This window comes from Channa argus, chromosome 22, assembly GCF_033026475.1.
Source record: "Channa argus isolate prfri chromosome 22, Channa argus male v1.0, whole genome shotgun sequence".
NCBI lineage: Eukaryota > Metazoa > Chordata > Actinopteri > Anabantiformes > Channidae > Channa > Channa argus.
In genome coordinates, this window is record NC_090218.1 from 7,161,127 (window position 1) to 7,176,963 (window position 15,837).

The 15,837-nt window shown below is 41.3% G+C and overlaps 1 protein-coding gene across 4 annotated transcripts in view; it reads right to left on the bottom strand.

Annotated features, from left to right (window-relative positions):
- LOC137107887 (transcription factor COE1-A-like) overlaps positions 1-13,578 on the bottom strand; it is an 85,024-nt gene extending 71,446 nt beyond the window's left edge. For 2 of the 4 annotated variants that reach the window (XM_067492016.1, XM_067492013.1), the window contains exons 1-5: positions 12,866-13,575; positions 12,010-12,166; positions 11,324-11,387; positions 10,129-10,184; positions 3,421-3,494 (exon numbers count right to left, since the gene is read on the bottom strand). In XM_067492016.1, the coding sequence (XP_067348117.1) occupies positions 3,421-3,494; positions 10,129-10,184; positions 11,324-11,387; positions 12,010-12,166; positions 12,866-12,996 (482 nt within the window). In that variant the 5' untranslated portion in view covers positions 12,997-13,575. Of the gene's footprint in view, positions 1-3,420; positions 3,495-10,128; positions 10,185-11,323; positions 11,388-12,009; positions 12,167-12,865 lie in introns of all 4 variants that reach the window. The other 2 variants (XM_067492017.1, XM_067492015.1) reach the window with 2 other exon arrangements.
- Positions 13,579-15,837: the final 2,259 nt, after the last annotated feature.

A 15,837-nucleotide genomic window follows, 5' to 3' on the forward strand; every position in this document is an offset into this window, starting at 1 on the left:
GTTTCAACACCGGTGTGATACGTTGTGCACTTTAAAGATGAATGTTGAACAACGTGATGCACTAACTTGCTACAGTAAAGAAGTACGTGTGTGACTCGGTCACTGTATTTAGCATATTGTTCTTATGTAGTTTGTCTCGTTACTTAATCTCACCCTGAAGTTTATGTGTCTTAATGTAACCTTACTAGTTGTGTTTGCTAACCCTAACACAGTTGTGTGCGTACGCAAGGTTGTTCCCGCAACTTCAGATAGCAACGCCAAATGGTTCCTGAAGCTCACTTCTTCATCCTGCCTTGCTACTTAGCATAAACCTCCTCCATCTAGAGACATGTACGATCTGTACTCCCTCGGCATAGAACTAGACAGGGGTGGGCTTATCCTGGCATATCTGATTTCTCTGTTAGGTGTGTAATCACCATGGGTGGACTTTTAACACTGCTCAGGAAATTAAAAAGTTTAACTTAAAAACACAGAGATAGAGTTCAGCAGATTGATGGGGCATGTAAGGGCCCCCACCACCATATTTCTTTAAATCTAGATTAACGACATGGATAAAACACCAGAAAATAACTGTTAAATACGTGTGGATCTGCACACATTTTATTGTGTTAAGAAAGTCTCACTTACTGCTTACTTGAACAAAATCTGTGTAGTTAAGTTTAGTTTTTCATGCCCAAGTAGAAAAAAAACTACAGCCTCAATTGTAAGGATGACCAGGTGAGGTATAGAGGTACAGAGGCCTAAGGCTAAAAGGAGGTGAAGGGGGACGAGTATACTGAAAAAAAACTGGCATGTGCATACAAGTCTGTCAAAGAGGCTTTCTTATATGCATCAATTATGGATAAAGGTGGAGGATAAAGCCAGGGTGGCGTAAAGAGTGAAAGGGTGAATGAGGGAGGAAAAACTAAAGCGAGGGAGTGAGAGGGAGAGGACAAGGAGGGAGGGCAAAGGAGAGTTTTGGGTGGGAAGAAGAGGAAGGGGAGACTTCTCAGGTTTCCCACCGTCGCAGATGGCAGAGGTGAAAAGAAAGAGAATGATACGTTACACCACACATATTGTCTCCACTATCTGCTGCTCTGCTTCTCTTTCTGCTCATCCTGTCACTTCCTTTCTGCTGCTCTATGATCTGGGTCACTACACGACCCCGTCAGAGAGGAGGGGAAGAACCAGGGAGAGGTTAGAGAGGAGCGAAACAGGAGATAAGGTAATGGGAAAATGGGGAGCAGGAGGAAAGCTAAGCCTGTGGAAGGAAGGGGTGAGGGAGAGGAGGGGAGGGGAGGGATAGATGTGCAGGGGAGATTAAAAGGAAGAACAGAGGAGGACGAGGAGAAGGGAGCAGAGTGGGAGATGTAATAAATGGAGGGGAGGTGGGAAGGAAAACGAGGGGCAGGATGGGGGTAATGTAGCACTCATTGCTCTGGATCCTGGTGATCTAATCATCTGCTCTCCCCCTACATTGTCCCCTCCTCCCACTGTACACAAACGCACACACACACACACACAAACACACTTGTAAACAATAGGGTCTCAAAACCACGAACAGGAGATGCCATGTCCATCTGTTCTTTACATGAGAATGTCAAAAATAAACGCTTATAGTAGCTTTAAGGGAAGTCAACGGAAACAATTAGTCAATGGATCATTGAAATTATCACAATTCAAGTCTTTTATGTAAGTTAGTTAAAAAAAATCAGTTTTTAGCTTTTTAAATGTGATGATTTCCTGCTTTGCTTTATTGTAAACCAAAAACATCCAATTTGAAGCATTTAGGGCCAAATGAATTTCGATAAATTATTTAAATATGAACATTTGACAGTTGTGCTCATTTTTGTTTAAGGTGAATAAAACTTTTTTTTAAGTCAAAAAAGTTTATCTCCATTTGTTCGTAATTTGCATTTAGTGTTTTGTTTGTCATCACAAACAAAACACTGGCTGTAGTATTGTTAGAAATGCTACAGGAAGTAGTATTTCTTCTTCTTAGTCTGGGTTTCATCATTTTAGAGTGTAACTCCCAGTTTTTCAATATGGACACAGACATTTTTAAGACATGTGACATTTCTCTACATAGATAAAGATTCACTTGAACCAATATTTTACTAAATTCATGAGATACACAGTACAGTCATCTCTCTGGAGTAAAAGCTTTCATCAGTTTATGCCAGAGCTCCAACCTGGTTTTCCATGCAGGACTGTGTGGTAGCAGATTGTCTGGGAGCATATGGCTAATAGCACCACCATGACAATGAGCCACACTGATTAATGGACACCCTGAGCTCTTTGTGTGTGTGTTCTACATTGTGTGTTGTGGGCAGGGTCCCTGCTGCAGAATCAGCATGTCAGAACACGAGGCAGCAGCCGTAACTTTGACCTCAGCGGCTGTTGCAGACAAGCAAATGTTTGAATAATCCTGCAGGTCAGACGCAGGAAGGAGGCTTTTCTACTGTACAACTTCATGTTTACTGTATACTGGATGCATTGCAAACCAGTTTAATCAAGTCCACAATTCAATCCCCATATGATGAACAACAAGAATTTACAGCAAAACCTGTTGCCAAACACAATTTGTTCATAAATTCCTTGTAAATCACATCCGAATTTCAATAGGTTTTCCATAAACCTCTGCAGCTGAACTGCCTGAGGAATATTCAGCAGGCGATAAAATAAAATATTAGTGTGCCTGATTTCACGGTTAAAATCCCTGCTTGTGCATATAGATGAACCCCAATTTATATTGTTACACTTAAAGTTGTTCAGTGACAAGGTCAGAGAATAGGAACAACTTAATTCGTGTGCTAAATTTGAATTTTTATAACTGTGTGTGCATGAGCGAGTGTGCATATGCATACTTCTTTGTGTGTGTGTGTGTGAGAGAGAGAGAGGGAGAAAGAGAAAAAGAGTAAGAGTCTCTGCCTATATTTTATAGTCAGACTGTGGAGGAAGACCCATTTGTTAGCCATGAAACAACAGGAGGGTTCAGATTGACTAATGAGTTTCTCTGTGTCCTAATTAACCAGGCGTCACAGACAAATACACACACACTACATATGCATACACACACACACACATTTTCTATTGTATAGGATAGGTTGGCAAAATGCCTCTATAAATAGAACTCTTTCCACACAACCTACTTCCAAAGAAATTCATCTTTAGATTATAATTAAAGCAATGACTGTGATAGCTAAAACTCATCTTCCTCAACGGATATGGCTTTGTGTGTATGCGTACGTATGTGTCTGGGTGTGTATGTGTTGGAGGGGGGGGGGTTAATGAGGGTGACAAAGTAAGAAATGTATTGAGTACAGAGAGGAGACTGGTGAGAAGTTTGTGGAGAAATGAAAGTGTTCTGCAGAGGAAAAGAGGAGCAGGGAAGGAGAGACTGAGGTGAGATGAAAAACATGTGATGCAGTCAAAACTCACCTGCACATGATCTCATGTGTCAGCAGCACTCTACACATCTCTGGGTTCTTGTCTTGGCCTTCATAAACAATAGCCTGGAAAGAAAGAAAGGCACAAAGAAGAAAAACATGTACAAAATTACACTGTTAGCTGACAGCAAAACGGAAGAAACATGCAGCTCAAATACAGCAAATAGTCTTCTCCATCAACAATATGCGGTTGGTTTAAAATATAATAGTGAAAATTTGAGTTGATGGACGGTGACAAAATGTGCCCTTTCATGAAATATCTTGATATGTGATATTCAAAGTCACACGATCATCAAATTTAAAAATATGAGGAAAAAAGTTGTTTTTTTATGAAGTATCAATACAAGTCATTTATATAAAAATGTAAATTCTTGAAAAATAGTATCAGGCTTTGTTTGAAAGGGCAGCAGCGGCCCATAAGGTCTGAAGTTCGGGATAAGCCTAAATATTATTTATAATATTTTTTTTTCATTTCAGATTATCCCGTACCTTCAATCTTATATATAATTAGAAGACTTGTTTAAAAACAACACGCATTGGTTTTGTTTTTGTTTTTTTTTGCAATCACACAGGAGTAAAGTACATAGTGCGTTTGTTAGGGACTTTTTTAAACTGCATTATTAATACATATTTGGTGTTTTAATGAATACTTACAACAGCAGGACAGTCTACAGTATGTAGGTTAGACAATATACAACAAGCAGTGGCGATGAAGGAACCTGGTACACAGAGCTACAGGGATGATTGTACTAATTATTTTTGGACAACGATGAAACTCTGCATGATGAAGGAATAGGCTACAGCATGGCAGGTGTATGACTCCATGTTAGTATAATCGGTTAATTTTTGGTTTGGGCCTTTTCGTGGAAAGCATGACAATGAGGAAATTGGAGAATATTAGAAGATGACTGCTTTAATTACAGTACAAAGATATTAATTGTGATTTTATATTATATGACATCTAACTTCTGCAGATTTGACTAAACATGCTCATAATCTTGTTACAACAAAGTCAAAAAAGCTACACAGACGCTGCCTTCTGAGACACATTTGCATGTTTTCAGTACACTGTGTTCAACAACTATGAAATTGGTGACTGGAAGTGATTATATTTTTTTAACGCTGCATCGTGGGAAAACTAAATTTTTAAGCATTTTTGTTTTAAAGCCGTCGCCGTGTTGTACTTTTTGTTTAAATTCCTCAGACTGTGGCAGAAACACTCGCAGTGCTGCTGCGGGAACAGCTTCATTCCCACTTCACCTCAGAGAACAAGCAGTTCAGCAGCAACACCTCACGTTCACATATACACACTTACACCCACTGTGACTTCACAGGGCACCTATCACCCCCTACACACACACACAAACACACCTTTTTCACATGCAGGAAACAAACAAAAAAAAAAACAGCTAATCTGATCACACGCTGATCAGGCGAATGTCTGAATGTTACAAAATATAAAAGGTGTATCTGCAGAAAGCAATGGTCACAGTATCTGAAGTTGAAGAGGTGTTTCAGCTGAGCCTTCACCTGCTTCAGTTATACAATATTTCTGGTCCTTCTAAAGAAGAGCAGAATAAAGAGAAAGCACAAGTCACACACCACTAAGCTACCTATCAATCAATGCACACGCCCCGTCTGTCTTTGGTCTATTCCAGTCTGTTTGATCTCTCGCTCCAAAATGCAGCGAGTCTCACCGAGTGACAGGCTCACTTTTCGCGGGGAGTGGCGAAGAATTTTCACTGTCCTTTATAATAGTCTTCATCCCAGACTACCTGCTGCCATGACGGGAACATTACCTTGTTGATTAAACGCATTTAGTAGAGTGAAGGCTTACCCACCAATACAACTGAAAACTTGAATTAACTTCAAATATATCAGGGATAATATCCCTGTGCATGTCTAAATTACCGTTTGACTATTATCTATATTACACAAATTTCACCATAGGTTTGCACTATGCAGAAAACTCCATGGAATTATTTGCCCTTTGGAAACAGTGGGTTGTGGTAATGAGGCTGCGTGAAGAAATAGGTTGGATACAAAAGGCAGGACTTTAATAAGGTATAACATTGTATGTGTCTGAGCCTGGACTGTCCCAGCAGGTGGCCCAGGGCAACCATGTTCCTTATGGGGGCCCCAACATGAGCCAGGATTGTAGTCCGAGCCCCTCATTTGTCGACACCATAGGCTGTGTCCCTGAGAAACTAGCTTGCAGCTCTGTGGAATAATGTAGAGCAGTGACAGCGGCTGAATGGTCTGGAAGCCCCATTAAAATATTGTTGTAGCCTAAAGCATTTCATACTAATAGTTAGTTTTCTCCAGGACCCTCTGTGTTTCTGGAAATGGAGCCACCATTTGTTTTAGGGCCCAGGGCCCCTGTCAGTTATAATTTTCCATGTATGTGCATATAATCCAGTGGAAAACCGTCTGCTGAAAATGTATTGACACGTGAACCTGGAGCCTGAAGGCACTCCTGGTGGTCCCGGACTCCAGAGCTGTGCATGCCTCACCATGAAAGTGCATAATATGAAACAAAAATAATCAATGTTTAAAGCAGAAATAGCGGAGCTATTTCCAAACGAGAGACACTTTTATCACAGAAGCACGACAGAGGATGATGTGCAATTCCAGCTGCTTTTGAAGCAAACGCATCTATCTAGAAAAAAGAAAAAATAAGTAGATATCCAGACTGAAAACATTTTAGGTGACCTCAGCCAAAACAAAGAAGCTCCTGTTAGGCATGAGATCGGTCCAACAACCAAGACATCTGAAACGGTTTCTCTAATCCCTATTCATCAGCATTTCAAAACTGTAATATTTTCCCTTTATTATGGTTTAATGAAAGCAAATCTGAGTGTGGGAACAGAAGAGCAGGCAGAAATGAAGAGGAAATGTACTTTATTAGCCACACTTCTGTCTACCATTAGGCCTGCTCCTTGTGCCATGGGAAAAGAGTGGGCCATGCAACTTCCTCTGAACTTGCTTCCTACCATGGACAAACATGCATCAATGTCATCCCAAGCTCTCTTTCCTTCTCTACTTTAGTGAACTTTTGCTCTTTTGTTCTCTTCTTCACACACACACGCGCACACACAAGAAAACACCTTGGGCCAGGTGAATGCATTCATCTTTATGAACAGAATTAGGACTGATGTAACAGTGTTTGCCTCCAAAAATCACAGAAAAGGTCAATAAATTCTTACATACATTATTTATTAAGGGTTTTTTTTTCTCAAATCTATCGGCAAAACCACAAAATCTAGTAGAATTGTCCAGATATGATGACACATTCAGTACATCTGCGTTTAAGTGCAGATGTCTGTCAGCAGCGAGAGTAAAAAGTGAAATATTTTGTATAAATTCGTTCATTACTGGTGCTAAAAGTAACCAAAACCAGAAACATCGGATGCAAAAACTTGCAGACTGTCGGTGTTTTATAGCCATACGTGATAAATGTTTTCCTTGGTCTCTTTGCAGATATACTGTTAATATCCATCTCTTTGGACCTGACTCCTTGCATTGTCTTAAGTTGAGTCATCGCATTCTGTACCAGACCTGGATCAGAATCTTACCATCCTTGTGTTGTTTTGACTCTGTTTGGACTTTACTGTATCATGATGACTCAGATATTATGGATTTTTAAAAAGTAACCAATTGCAGAAAATTAAATGCGCTTAACTGAGGTTCAAAGGTTCCAATATCACTTGGTCTGTGCTGCCTGGCAACTTGGCCCATCTGGAACTCCCAGCATGACAAAATTTAATCCACCGTCTTTCACAGACTCTTGTGTAGGTGTGCAACTGCTTCAACCGTCCCGGCCTTCGTTTGTCTCAGCATCGTTATCACACTGCCACCTCTCCATCTTCTCTTTCATCTGCCTTTTTCTCCTTGGTCTCCTCCCTCTCTCCGCCGCGCCAAGCCTTTCAAAAAGCATATCTGCCGCGCTCTCCTCCCCCTTTGAAGTAGCATGACATGCGCGGCGTGTAAACAAGGAGCCGTTAAACAGGGGAACACACTTCCCCCTGCGTTAATGTCAGGTCGACGCGCGAGCTAGTGATTCGACAGGGCCGTGGTGACAGACGCTTTATTGTTTGGGACAGTGTCGTGATCAGCCGGCACCAGCTACTGAAGACTAGGAGGCCTTCTCTTCCTCTGTTTAACACAATCACACGCTGGCCTTCTCAGCACACATGCATAAAACAGGTAGGCAGACAGAAATAGCGGAGGAGCCAGTCAGTAAGTGGCAAATGCAGCATTGGGCTTTACTTTTCTGGCAGAGGTATCACTAACAGAAGTGTGAAATAAACGGAATCGGTAATATGAGGCTAATACCACCGTGCAAATCAACCACAAAACAGTAAAACAGCAAAACCCAACCTGCCATTCAGTCATTTTAGGTTGATTGGAAAGTATTAATGAGATGCAGAAATTTTGTATGCAGAGACAGTCCGGACGTCACTTCCTGACAAGTTGCTGTTCCACAAGCTTCTATGGCTCATTGCAATCTCTCAGTAAGAGTTAATAACACTAATCTTTACAATCCTCAACACCTGTCTCACTTTGGTTCAGCATATGCCCGCTGTAGTTTAATGTTTACCAAAATTATGGATGTAAAAACATTTTAAAAGCTCTTGTTTGGCTTTTTAGTTGGTTTAATAATACCGGTCAGTCGGTTTTCAGTGTTGAATAGACATATATTTAAATAAGCAAAAATACAAAAGAATTTCTGCAATCTTCTACTACATGAAGTTTGGAAGCAAAAGTACTCTTGATGCATTATTTCACGTCAATGAATGATGTGAAAAATGTTGGATTATAATTATAGTTGTATGAATGTGTTTTTTTTTATAAAGCCAATTTTAAAAACCTTCTATCCCGTTTTGAAACTAATAATATTAATTAAAATTACATATTGTTGAATAGCTTGTGAATTCTAGTCAATAAAGTCCTATTTCTATACTTTATTTGTATTATTAATATGAAAAGTAACTAGTAGGTTCTTTTAATGTAGTGGACTAAGAGTAAATGGTAAATAGAAACATCTCAAAACTTTACTTACTGCACTTATTAAGCACTTTACTGCAATCTTTGATGGTACACCAGCGCTGAACAATCAAGTCACTTTTTTTGTTTAAGTTTGATAAAGACAACGAGGTAGGCCAGCAGAGTGTGTGTGTGTGTGTGTGTGTGTGTGTGTGTGTGTGTGTGTGTGGTTAGAAAGACAGTGGCCATGACATCACTGACCAGCTTAGCCAACCACGTGATTGTTTTGGTTTGACCACCTGTTAGGTTTCCATTCCTCTACCACTTTACTCAGTATCTCACACACACATACACACACACATGCACACACACACACACACACACACACACACACACTCAATCGAGCTTGCTTTGTTGCTCCATGTGCAGTTTTCCCTAAGTGCCTATACACATGCATACAGCACTAAATAATGCTGTAATTTTCATTTCTCCATGACTCACATAAACCCCCCAACCCGCTCCCACTCCCACTCACACACACACACACACACTAGTAATCCATCAGGCAGCAGCCCATAGGTGCAGCACACACCTGCCTACATGAGCATCTTGAAAAAAAAAAATAGTTTCTTTTTCAAACCTAAAAAGTCTGTTTTACAAGGCTAAAAAAATCAGCCATTAAATTAAAAAAGTATTTGTGCGCTTGTGTGTGTGTTTGATGAAGTGATGGGGGGGGGGGGCTCTTTCCTACTTGACCATTCACTGGGAGCACAGAGCAGCTCAATATGTGTGTGTGTATGTGTATAGCTGGCTGTCACCCCACCAAGCTCAAACTAAACAGTGTTATTAGAGAACAGTGTGGTCCCTTAGTCCTGCCAGACACACACACACACACACACAGTATTTGGTGCAGCGTGGCAGCAGCAATGGGAGACTCTATCAGAGCCTGGAGTCACATTAGTGAGTATTCAGTGCATAGCGTGGCTTCTTGGCCCCTAATACCCTGCCATGCACACGCACACACACACACACAGACAATTCTCACTCACTTTCTTGTGCAAAAAAAACACACGGTCTACATTGTAACTGTTTTACCTGAGCAACATCGAGCACAGACACTTCAAATGTCTGTCTGTCTTAATGCCTGTTGTTCAGTGTGTCTCTCTCTCTCCCTCTCTCACATAGCTCTCCATACTGCTCTCCCTATATCGCTCTGTCATAAAAGTACATGCAAACAAAAACCCAAGCATTAACAGAAAAATTGGATCTGATCAGAAAATTCTCTACTCTTCAGGCCCAAATCCCTGAGGTGCCGTTACATCTTCCCACTTCATACTGTGAGCAGCAGAATTACACTCCTGTTCCTCAACACTTGCTCGTTGCCTCCTCGCTCTAATCACAGCGAGGGAAGCACAGGCAAAAACGCCTAGAGCCATGCAGTGTGTGTGTGTGTGTGTGTGTGTGTGTGTGTACGTATGTGCCCCCACCCACCCACACAGACACACGCGCACACACACACTATAGAAACACCCATACACAAAATTACACACACACAAACATTCATATCTGTGTATGCAAGTGCATGCAGATAGAGGAGGGCGGTGGAGTACAGGCGGATCAGTGAAGCAGCTCATTGTCAACACAGTAACAGGAGAGGTGACAGACTGCGTGAGAGAGTGTGTGTGTCTGTCTGTGTGTTGAAATGTGTGTTTACCTGTTTAGTCATGGAGTCTATAAGTCGAACATAAAAGTCCTGCTCTGTTCTGATGCCTGTTGGGATGCAGAAGAAGACAGAAAATCAAAAACTTTTCATGGAATCTGACAAACTGAACAACATACAAAACTCCATTAACAATATGTAAAATTAGGTAAAAATAAAAAAAAGTGAGGCGATGGGAAAAATATATTTGCTTAATAATTTCTGTCTGCGTAATAGGAAGCTCCTTTAAAACATAAAGGGCCACAAGGTGATTAAGTAAGTGGGGAAGCAGAGAAACATATTTCATATTTCAATATAAACATATTAATTTTTTTTTTCTATAATTTTATTCTTGAGAAATCTTGTAAGCAATTTAACTTTTTGGAGGGGCTCAGAACCAAAGTGTAGGAATCTTTTAAGGAATATGCCGTTAGAGCTTTAATGAAACTCTCCACATGTGCAACCTGGCACACAACAGCCACGTTGTGAAGGGTCATAAGCCACTAACTGCTTAGCGTGGTTCAAATAAATGTGTCTCTTTATTAATAGCCCAAAATCATACAGCACATATCACTTACTTTCTGTGCCAGTCATTAAATTATGAAAAATGTAGAATTATATTGCTTTCTGACAGTGTTAAATGTTGTCCTTTGATTCAACACACACGGTCAATAACACTCACAGATTGAGCAACATACTTCCAATAGTCATTTTAAGGCATATAACAGATTCAAATCAATAATCACACTTCACAGTATGATTTATCCTAATCCCAGAGGAGGTTGCATGTTGCTGCCAGTCGATGCTGTTGTTTAATCGCTCTCAGCTGTAGCCTGGGCTGATAGGCCTGAACACCACAATCCACAGCTACCACAACAGCCTGCAAACCAGCAGACTTTCAGCTCACACTGTCAAAACAGCCCACTTCAGCCTGGACAAACTAATTTGCACACAGTGACAGCGATGAAGTCACAAGGCAGCCACTAATTCCCTGCAGCAGCTGCTTGGAAATAGTGAGATTTGTCCCGAAACTGGCCAATTTACACATTTAAACATTGTACAACACAGTTTTTGTGCCATGAATCCTGGCAGCCTGTTGACCCTCAGTACACCCAAATCTAAAACTATCAGAAAGCAGAATCAAGCTGATTGAGTAAAGTTTGTAGTGATGAGTGTATGTGAGTGTGTGTGTGACAGGCAGCTCACTCACCGTTACTGTAAAGAAGCTGCAGCCGGTAATGAATCCCGTTATTGGTCTTCTCCCCGCTCGTCTCCTTAACACACAGACACACACACAGACACACACCAAACACTAAGCTGTTTATTGAAATTTTAGGACTTTTTGGTGTTATTTTAAAAAGCATCTCTCAGGCCTAAAGTTATTAAATTCTTCACACCGGTCTTGCATTCAATAAACGTGTGATTTATGTTCAGTGTGGATAAATTAAATCAGGGCAGCTCTGTAATTTCTCCATGTGTAATCATGGTGTTATTGTGGCTTTTTAATTCCTCTGTAATTACTGCTTATGTGTGGAGGGCAAATAAATCCAACACTAAATTCTCCCACTACATCTCAGCTAATTTAAACGGTGTCATAATTGATGAGGAGACGCTCGGCCCGCCGTTGTTTAAATAGAACAAGTGCTTGCGTTGAATCGGGCTGTAAATTGAAACTATTTAAACATCGGGAGAGTTTTTCGATTGTAAACTGCACAGATGTTTTGTGTGTGTGTGTGTGTGTGTATGTGTTACATGTTTTATCTGGATCTCTTATGAAATTTAAAACAATAAAAATAAAAATAATGATAATAAATTTGTTTCTATATTACGTCCATTTAAATGTGACGACAAACCCATAGACACAACAATAGGAAAATTAATATCGCAATCACCGACCTTCTCTTTCTCAATAAAGTCCACGAAGCTGGTCCTCTCGATCTCCACCGGCTGACCCTGTCGGTCGTACAGAGCCAGGACGAAGTGGAAGAAGTTGGACTTCCGCAGGTTGGAAGGCGGCTGTTTCTCAAAGTGAGCCCGAGCCAGACCGACTCCACTGTGGACACACAGGCGAGGGTGAGTCGGTGTTAGACTGATGGAGAGGCTGTGAAGTTTTACTCTGCGGTGAACACATGTGAGGGCCTGGGACCAAAGTAAACCAAATCTGTGCACATTTTGAGTTGCCTGATCTAAATACCAAGTAAATTCAAGAAAAAGCAGTTGTATATGTGTATTTTAAAAAAAGATATTACGATATTATAAGCTGATTAGTTTACTTTGTCTGTTAAGTTGGTAAAGATTTGTCTACATTTACAATATGAGGGATTTTCTTCCTCATGGAAACAACTATGAGTTTGCTTAGAAAAGAGAAGACAGACAGAATATTTTTCCCTTTGAACCATAATAGGCCTGAATTTATGTATTCGTCGTGTTGGCTTCACTCTCATCAGACCTCAGCTAGTTCTGGTCAAAAGGCGCATGTTGCACGTGCGTAAAATCGACTGCACAAAAAAGCACGTGTTGCCATTAACTGTTTAGTGTGTTGTCTCAAATTTGTAAATGTTGAGCAATAAGTTGTGCAGTTATTCTGCACAATATTCTTCGTTTCCTAGCAGCCGTTAAATCCACATTTCTTCCTCGTCTCTTACGCCGTAACCAACACAGGTTCCGTGGCCTGACCGAGTTCAAACCACCGAGATTCCTTTCGGTAAATAAAGTAGGGTGGCATCGTCTTCTCCACCCGAGTAGCGCTCACCTTTGGGCGGCCGTGTTGGCGTCTAGCACGCCGCCCCCCTGCATCCAGCTCCGGACAGCGTTCATGCCTCCCAGCGGCTCCTCCTTCAGGCTGCTGCCGCTTCTCTGGATGCTCTCCTGGATCCCAAACATTAACAAACCTGCGAAGTCCGATGTCTGTCCCTCCGGTTTCTCAGTTTCTCTGCGCCTGACGGTGCACTTGTTCTCTACAGCAGATCCTTCACTTTCGGAGCGGTACCGTAGCCGCGCTCTTTGCTGCTGCGCACGCCTCGATAGAAATCACGCGTGGACTCTATTCCTGTAGTTCTAGTCCTGTGGAGGGAGTGTGTGCTTAAACGGACGGAGAAACATATCAGGACAGTAGGATCCAAAGTGCCAAACGACTTGAAACTCAAAGTTAAAAAACGCCCGACGAACAGCGGGACGCGTCAGACCCAGTGTAGAAAGGTGTTCAAAAAGTCACTCCTGGTGCGCTTGGAGATCCACGCTTGCTGTCAGACAGAAAAGATCACCTCGCACCCAGGTCAGATGTCATCATTATCTGACACTTCTCTCTTCCTGTTTTCGCTCTTTGCTTTCTTTTCTTCTTCCTCGGCTCAGTGGTCCGGGACGTGTGGTCCAGCGCAGCGATGCTTCCTGCGGATGATCCCCGAGCTCTCGCCACTCCACTCTCTCTCTCTCTCTCTGAGAACCAAACACGGGCTTCTCTCGCCCCAGGGGTAGAGAGAGGGAGTTAGGATGGAAAGAGACGGATGGGGAGGGGACAGGAGAAGAGTAGAGGAGGGGACAAGAACGGGAGGAGATGAGAGGAGACGCCCCCCCAATAAAGGCGAGATTGGAGCCAGGTCCGCCCCATGCAGCGGGAACGGAGCCCCTCTCCTCATCTCTGTCCGGGTACCCATTCAGTCATTGTCCAGGGGATTTTCGCACAAATGTTTCAGTACAAAATGTTTCTCTGTAAAGGTGGAACAGCTCTTAAATGACCCACTGAAAACCAGCTGCTTTCTTTCTCCCCTGTAGAGCAGAACTGGCTCCAGATGTGCGCTGCTAATCCTGGCACAAATTGCTCCGTGGCGTTTCAAGAAACTGGACGTTTCTCAGTGCAGGACAATCACCACTTAAATATCTCTACTTTTAAGCGAGTAAAAAAACAACAGGCTGTCATAGAAACATGACTAAAGAAGGGAAAAGACACTTTTGAAACGTGAAGCATTTGATTCGATAGACCTGAAAATATTAGTTTGTCCACACATCATTACTTTAAACGTTTGATTATAAATACCAGGGTTTCTCACAGCAAAATTCTTTCAAATCGGAATAGCATAATTATTAGTGTCCCTGCAAAATGATTTCCCTGGCTCCAATAAAAGTATTTCTGTAAACGTATTTTATTGGTCAAACACTCTATAAACCCACCATTAGACTAATTGTAGCTGCAGACAGTTGGTGAATCTGATACGAAACCCCAGTCTGTACATTTACATCTTAGTTTTATTTAAACCATCTGATTGGGCTCAATTATAAAAGCCATATTTCAACGTCCCATCACGCTCATGTTCTCCCGTGTTCCGTAGGCCCGGTTATTGCAGACTAGCGCCGCGAGACACACAAACAAAAGTGACAATAACAATAATTAGCTCGAAATAACAATGAACATAATTGAGGATAATTGCTACCAGATTTCCCTGCTTTGTCTCTCCCTCCAGCACCATCTGTTATTTGAAACAATTTATCACACCGCAGAGAGGGAAACTAAACAAAATATTAATAGATAATTCTGTGAACTATTTTAAAATAAAGCCACAGCGTATTGATCTATCGAGGTGCAAAAGGTCAACAACTTTTGTATTATTCAGCTGGCTGTGAAAATGATTGGCAGGCCGGACTGGCGCCGTTCCAGGCTTTAATTCCCAAAGGTGATTGAAAAACGCTCTTGACCTTGATTATGGAGAATAAGAGTCTTTTATGCCCCAGTTTCCTGCTTATAGGGAGAGAGAGGGTGGCAGATCTGCTCGTATAGGATTTAAACAAATTCACAGCTGAGGCAAAAAAAAAAAATATATATATATATATATATATATATATATGTGTAAATGGAGGAGAGTTGAGATCTATGGGAGTGAGCTAAGAGGCTTTATGCAAAAATATTTAAGGTAAAATCTGTCTCAATGTCTCTGTTGTTTCATGTCAAAAGATGTGAAAAATATAAGGCTAAAATTTTTATTTCAAGACGACAAATGTCTGGTTATTGGCTCCCTAAAGGAGGCCTAACAATTTTATAATTACGCAAATTGAGAAATCTCGCCTCTAAACAAAACTTTTGAAAACGGATGTTATTCACATATGAATGGTGGAAAATGTTTTAATTCAAATGTGATGAGGTTAAACGCAGCTGTGAATGCAGGAGAAGCATCGGAGATAATTCTCATTTACAGTATTATGAAACAAAGCTGTCAGCGTTTTAAAAGACAAAATGATGCAACTATAATGAGGAGCGCTTTGTTGAGCATTGGTTATATAATTAAGTATTAATCTATTTGTGATTTCTAACGTAACATTAAATCCCAATAAATGATCAACAAAATAAAGGAACACAAACACGCATGCGTCAGACAGGCCTTGGAAGAACACGATCAACATGGGACACACAAAAAAAATAATAAACACATCAAGGTAAAAACACTACAACTCACTACAGTACAGACAGAAGTAGTCCTAGTTGTGTCTGTGTGAGTCTGTGTGTGTGTGCGCGTCTGTGCGTCCCCACCCACGACTTCTCTCCCTGATCAGCTCCCACTCTGTCCAAAAACAACCCAACAGCGCCACCATGTGTCTGACCCGTGTAGCTACACGAACACTGACGCACCAGACCAAACCTGACACGCAGAGAAGACGATCAGATTTATATTAAATCTGAATAAAATGCAATCGACCGGTGATGTTAGGAGTCTCTGTGCTGATAAACAATCTCTG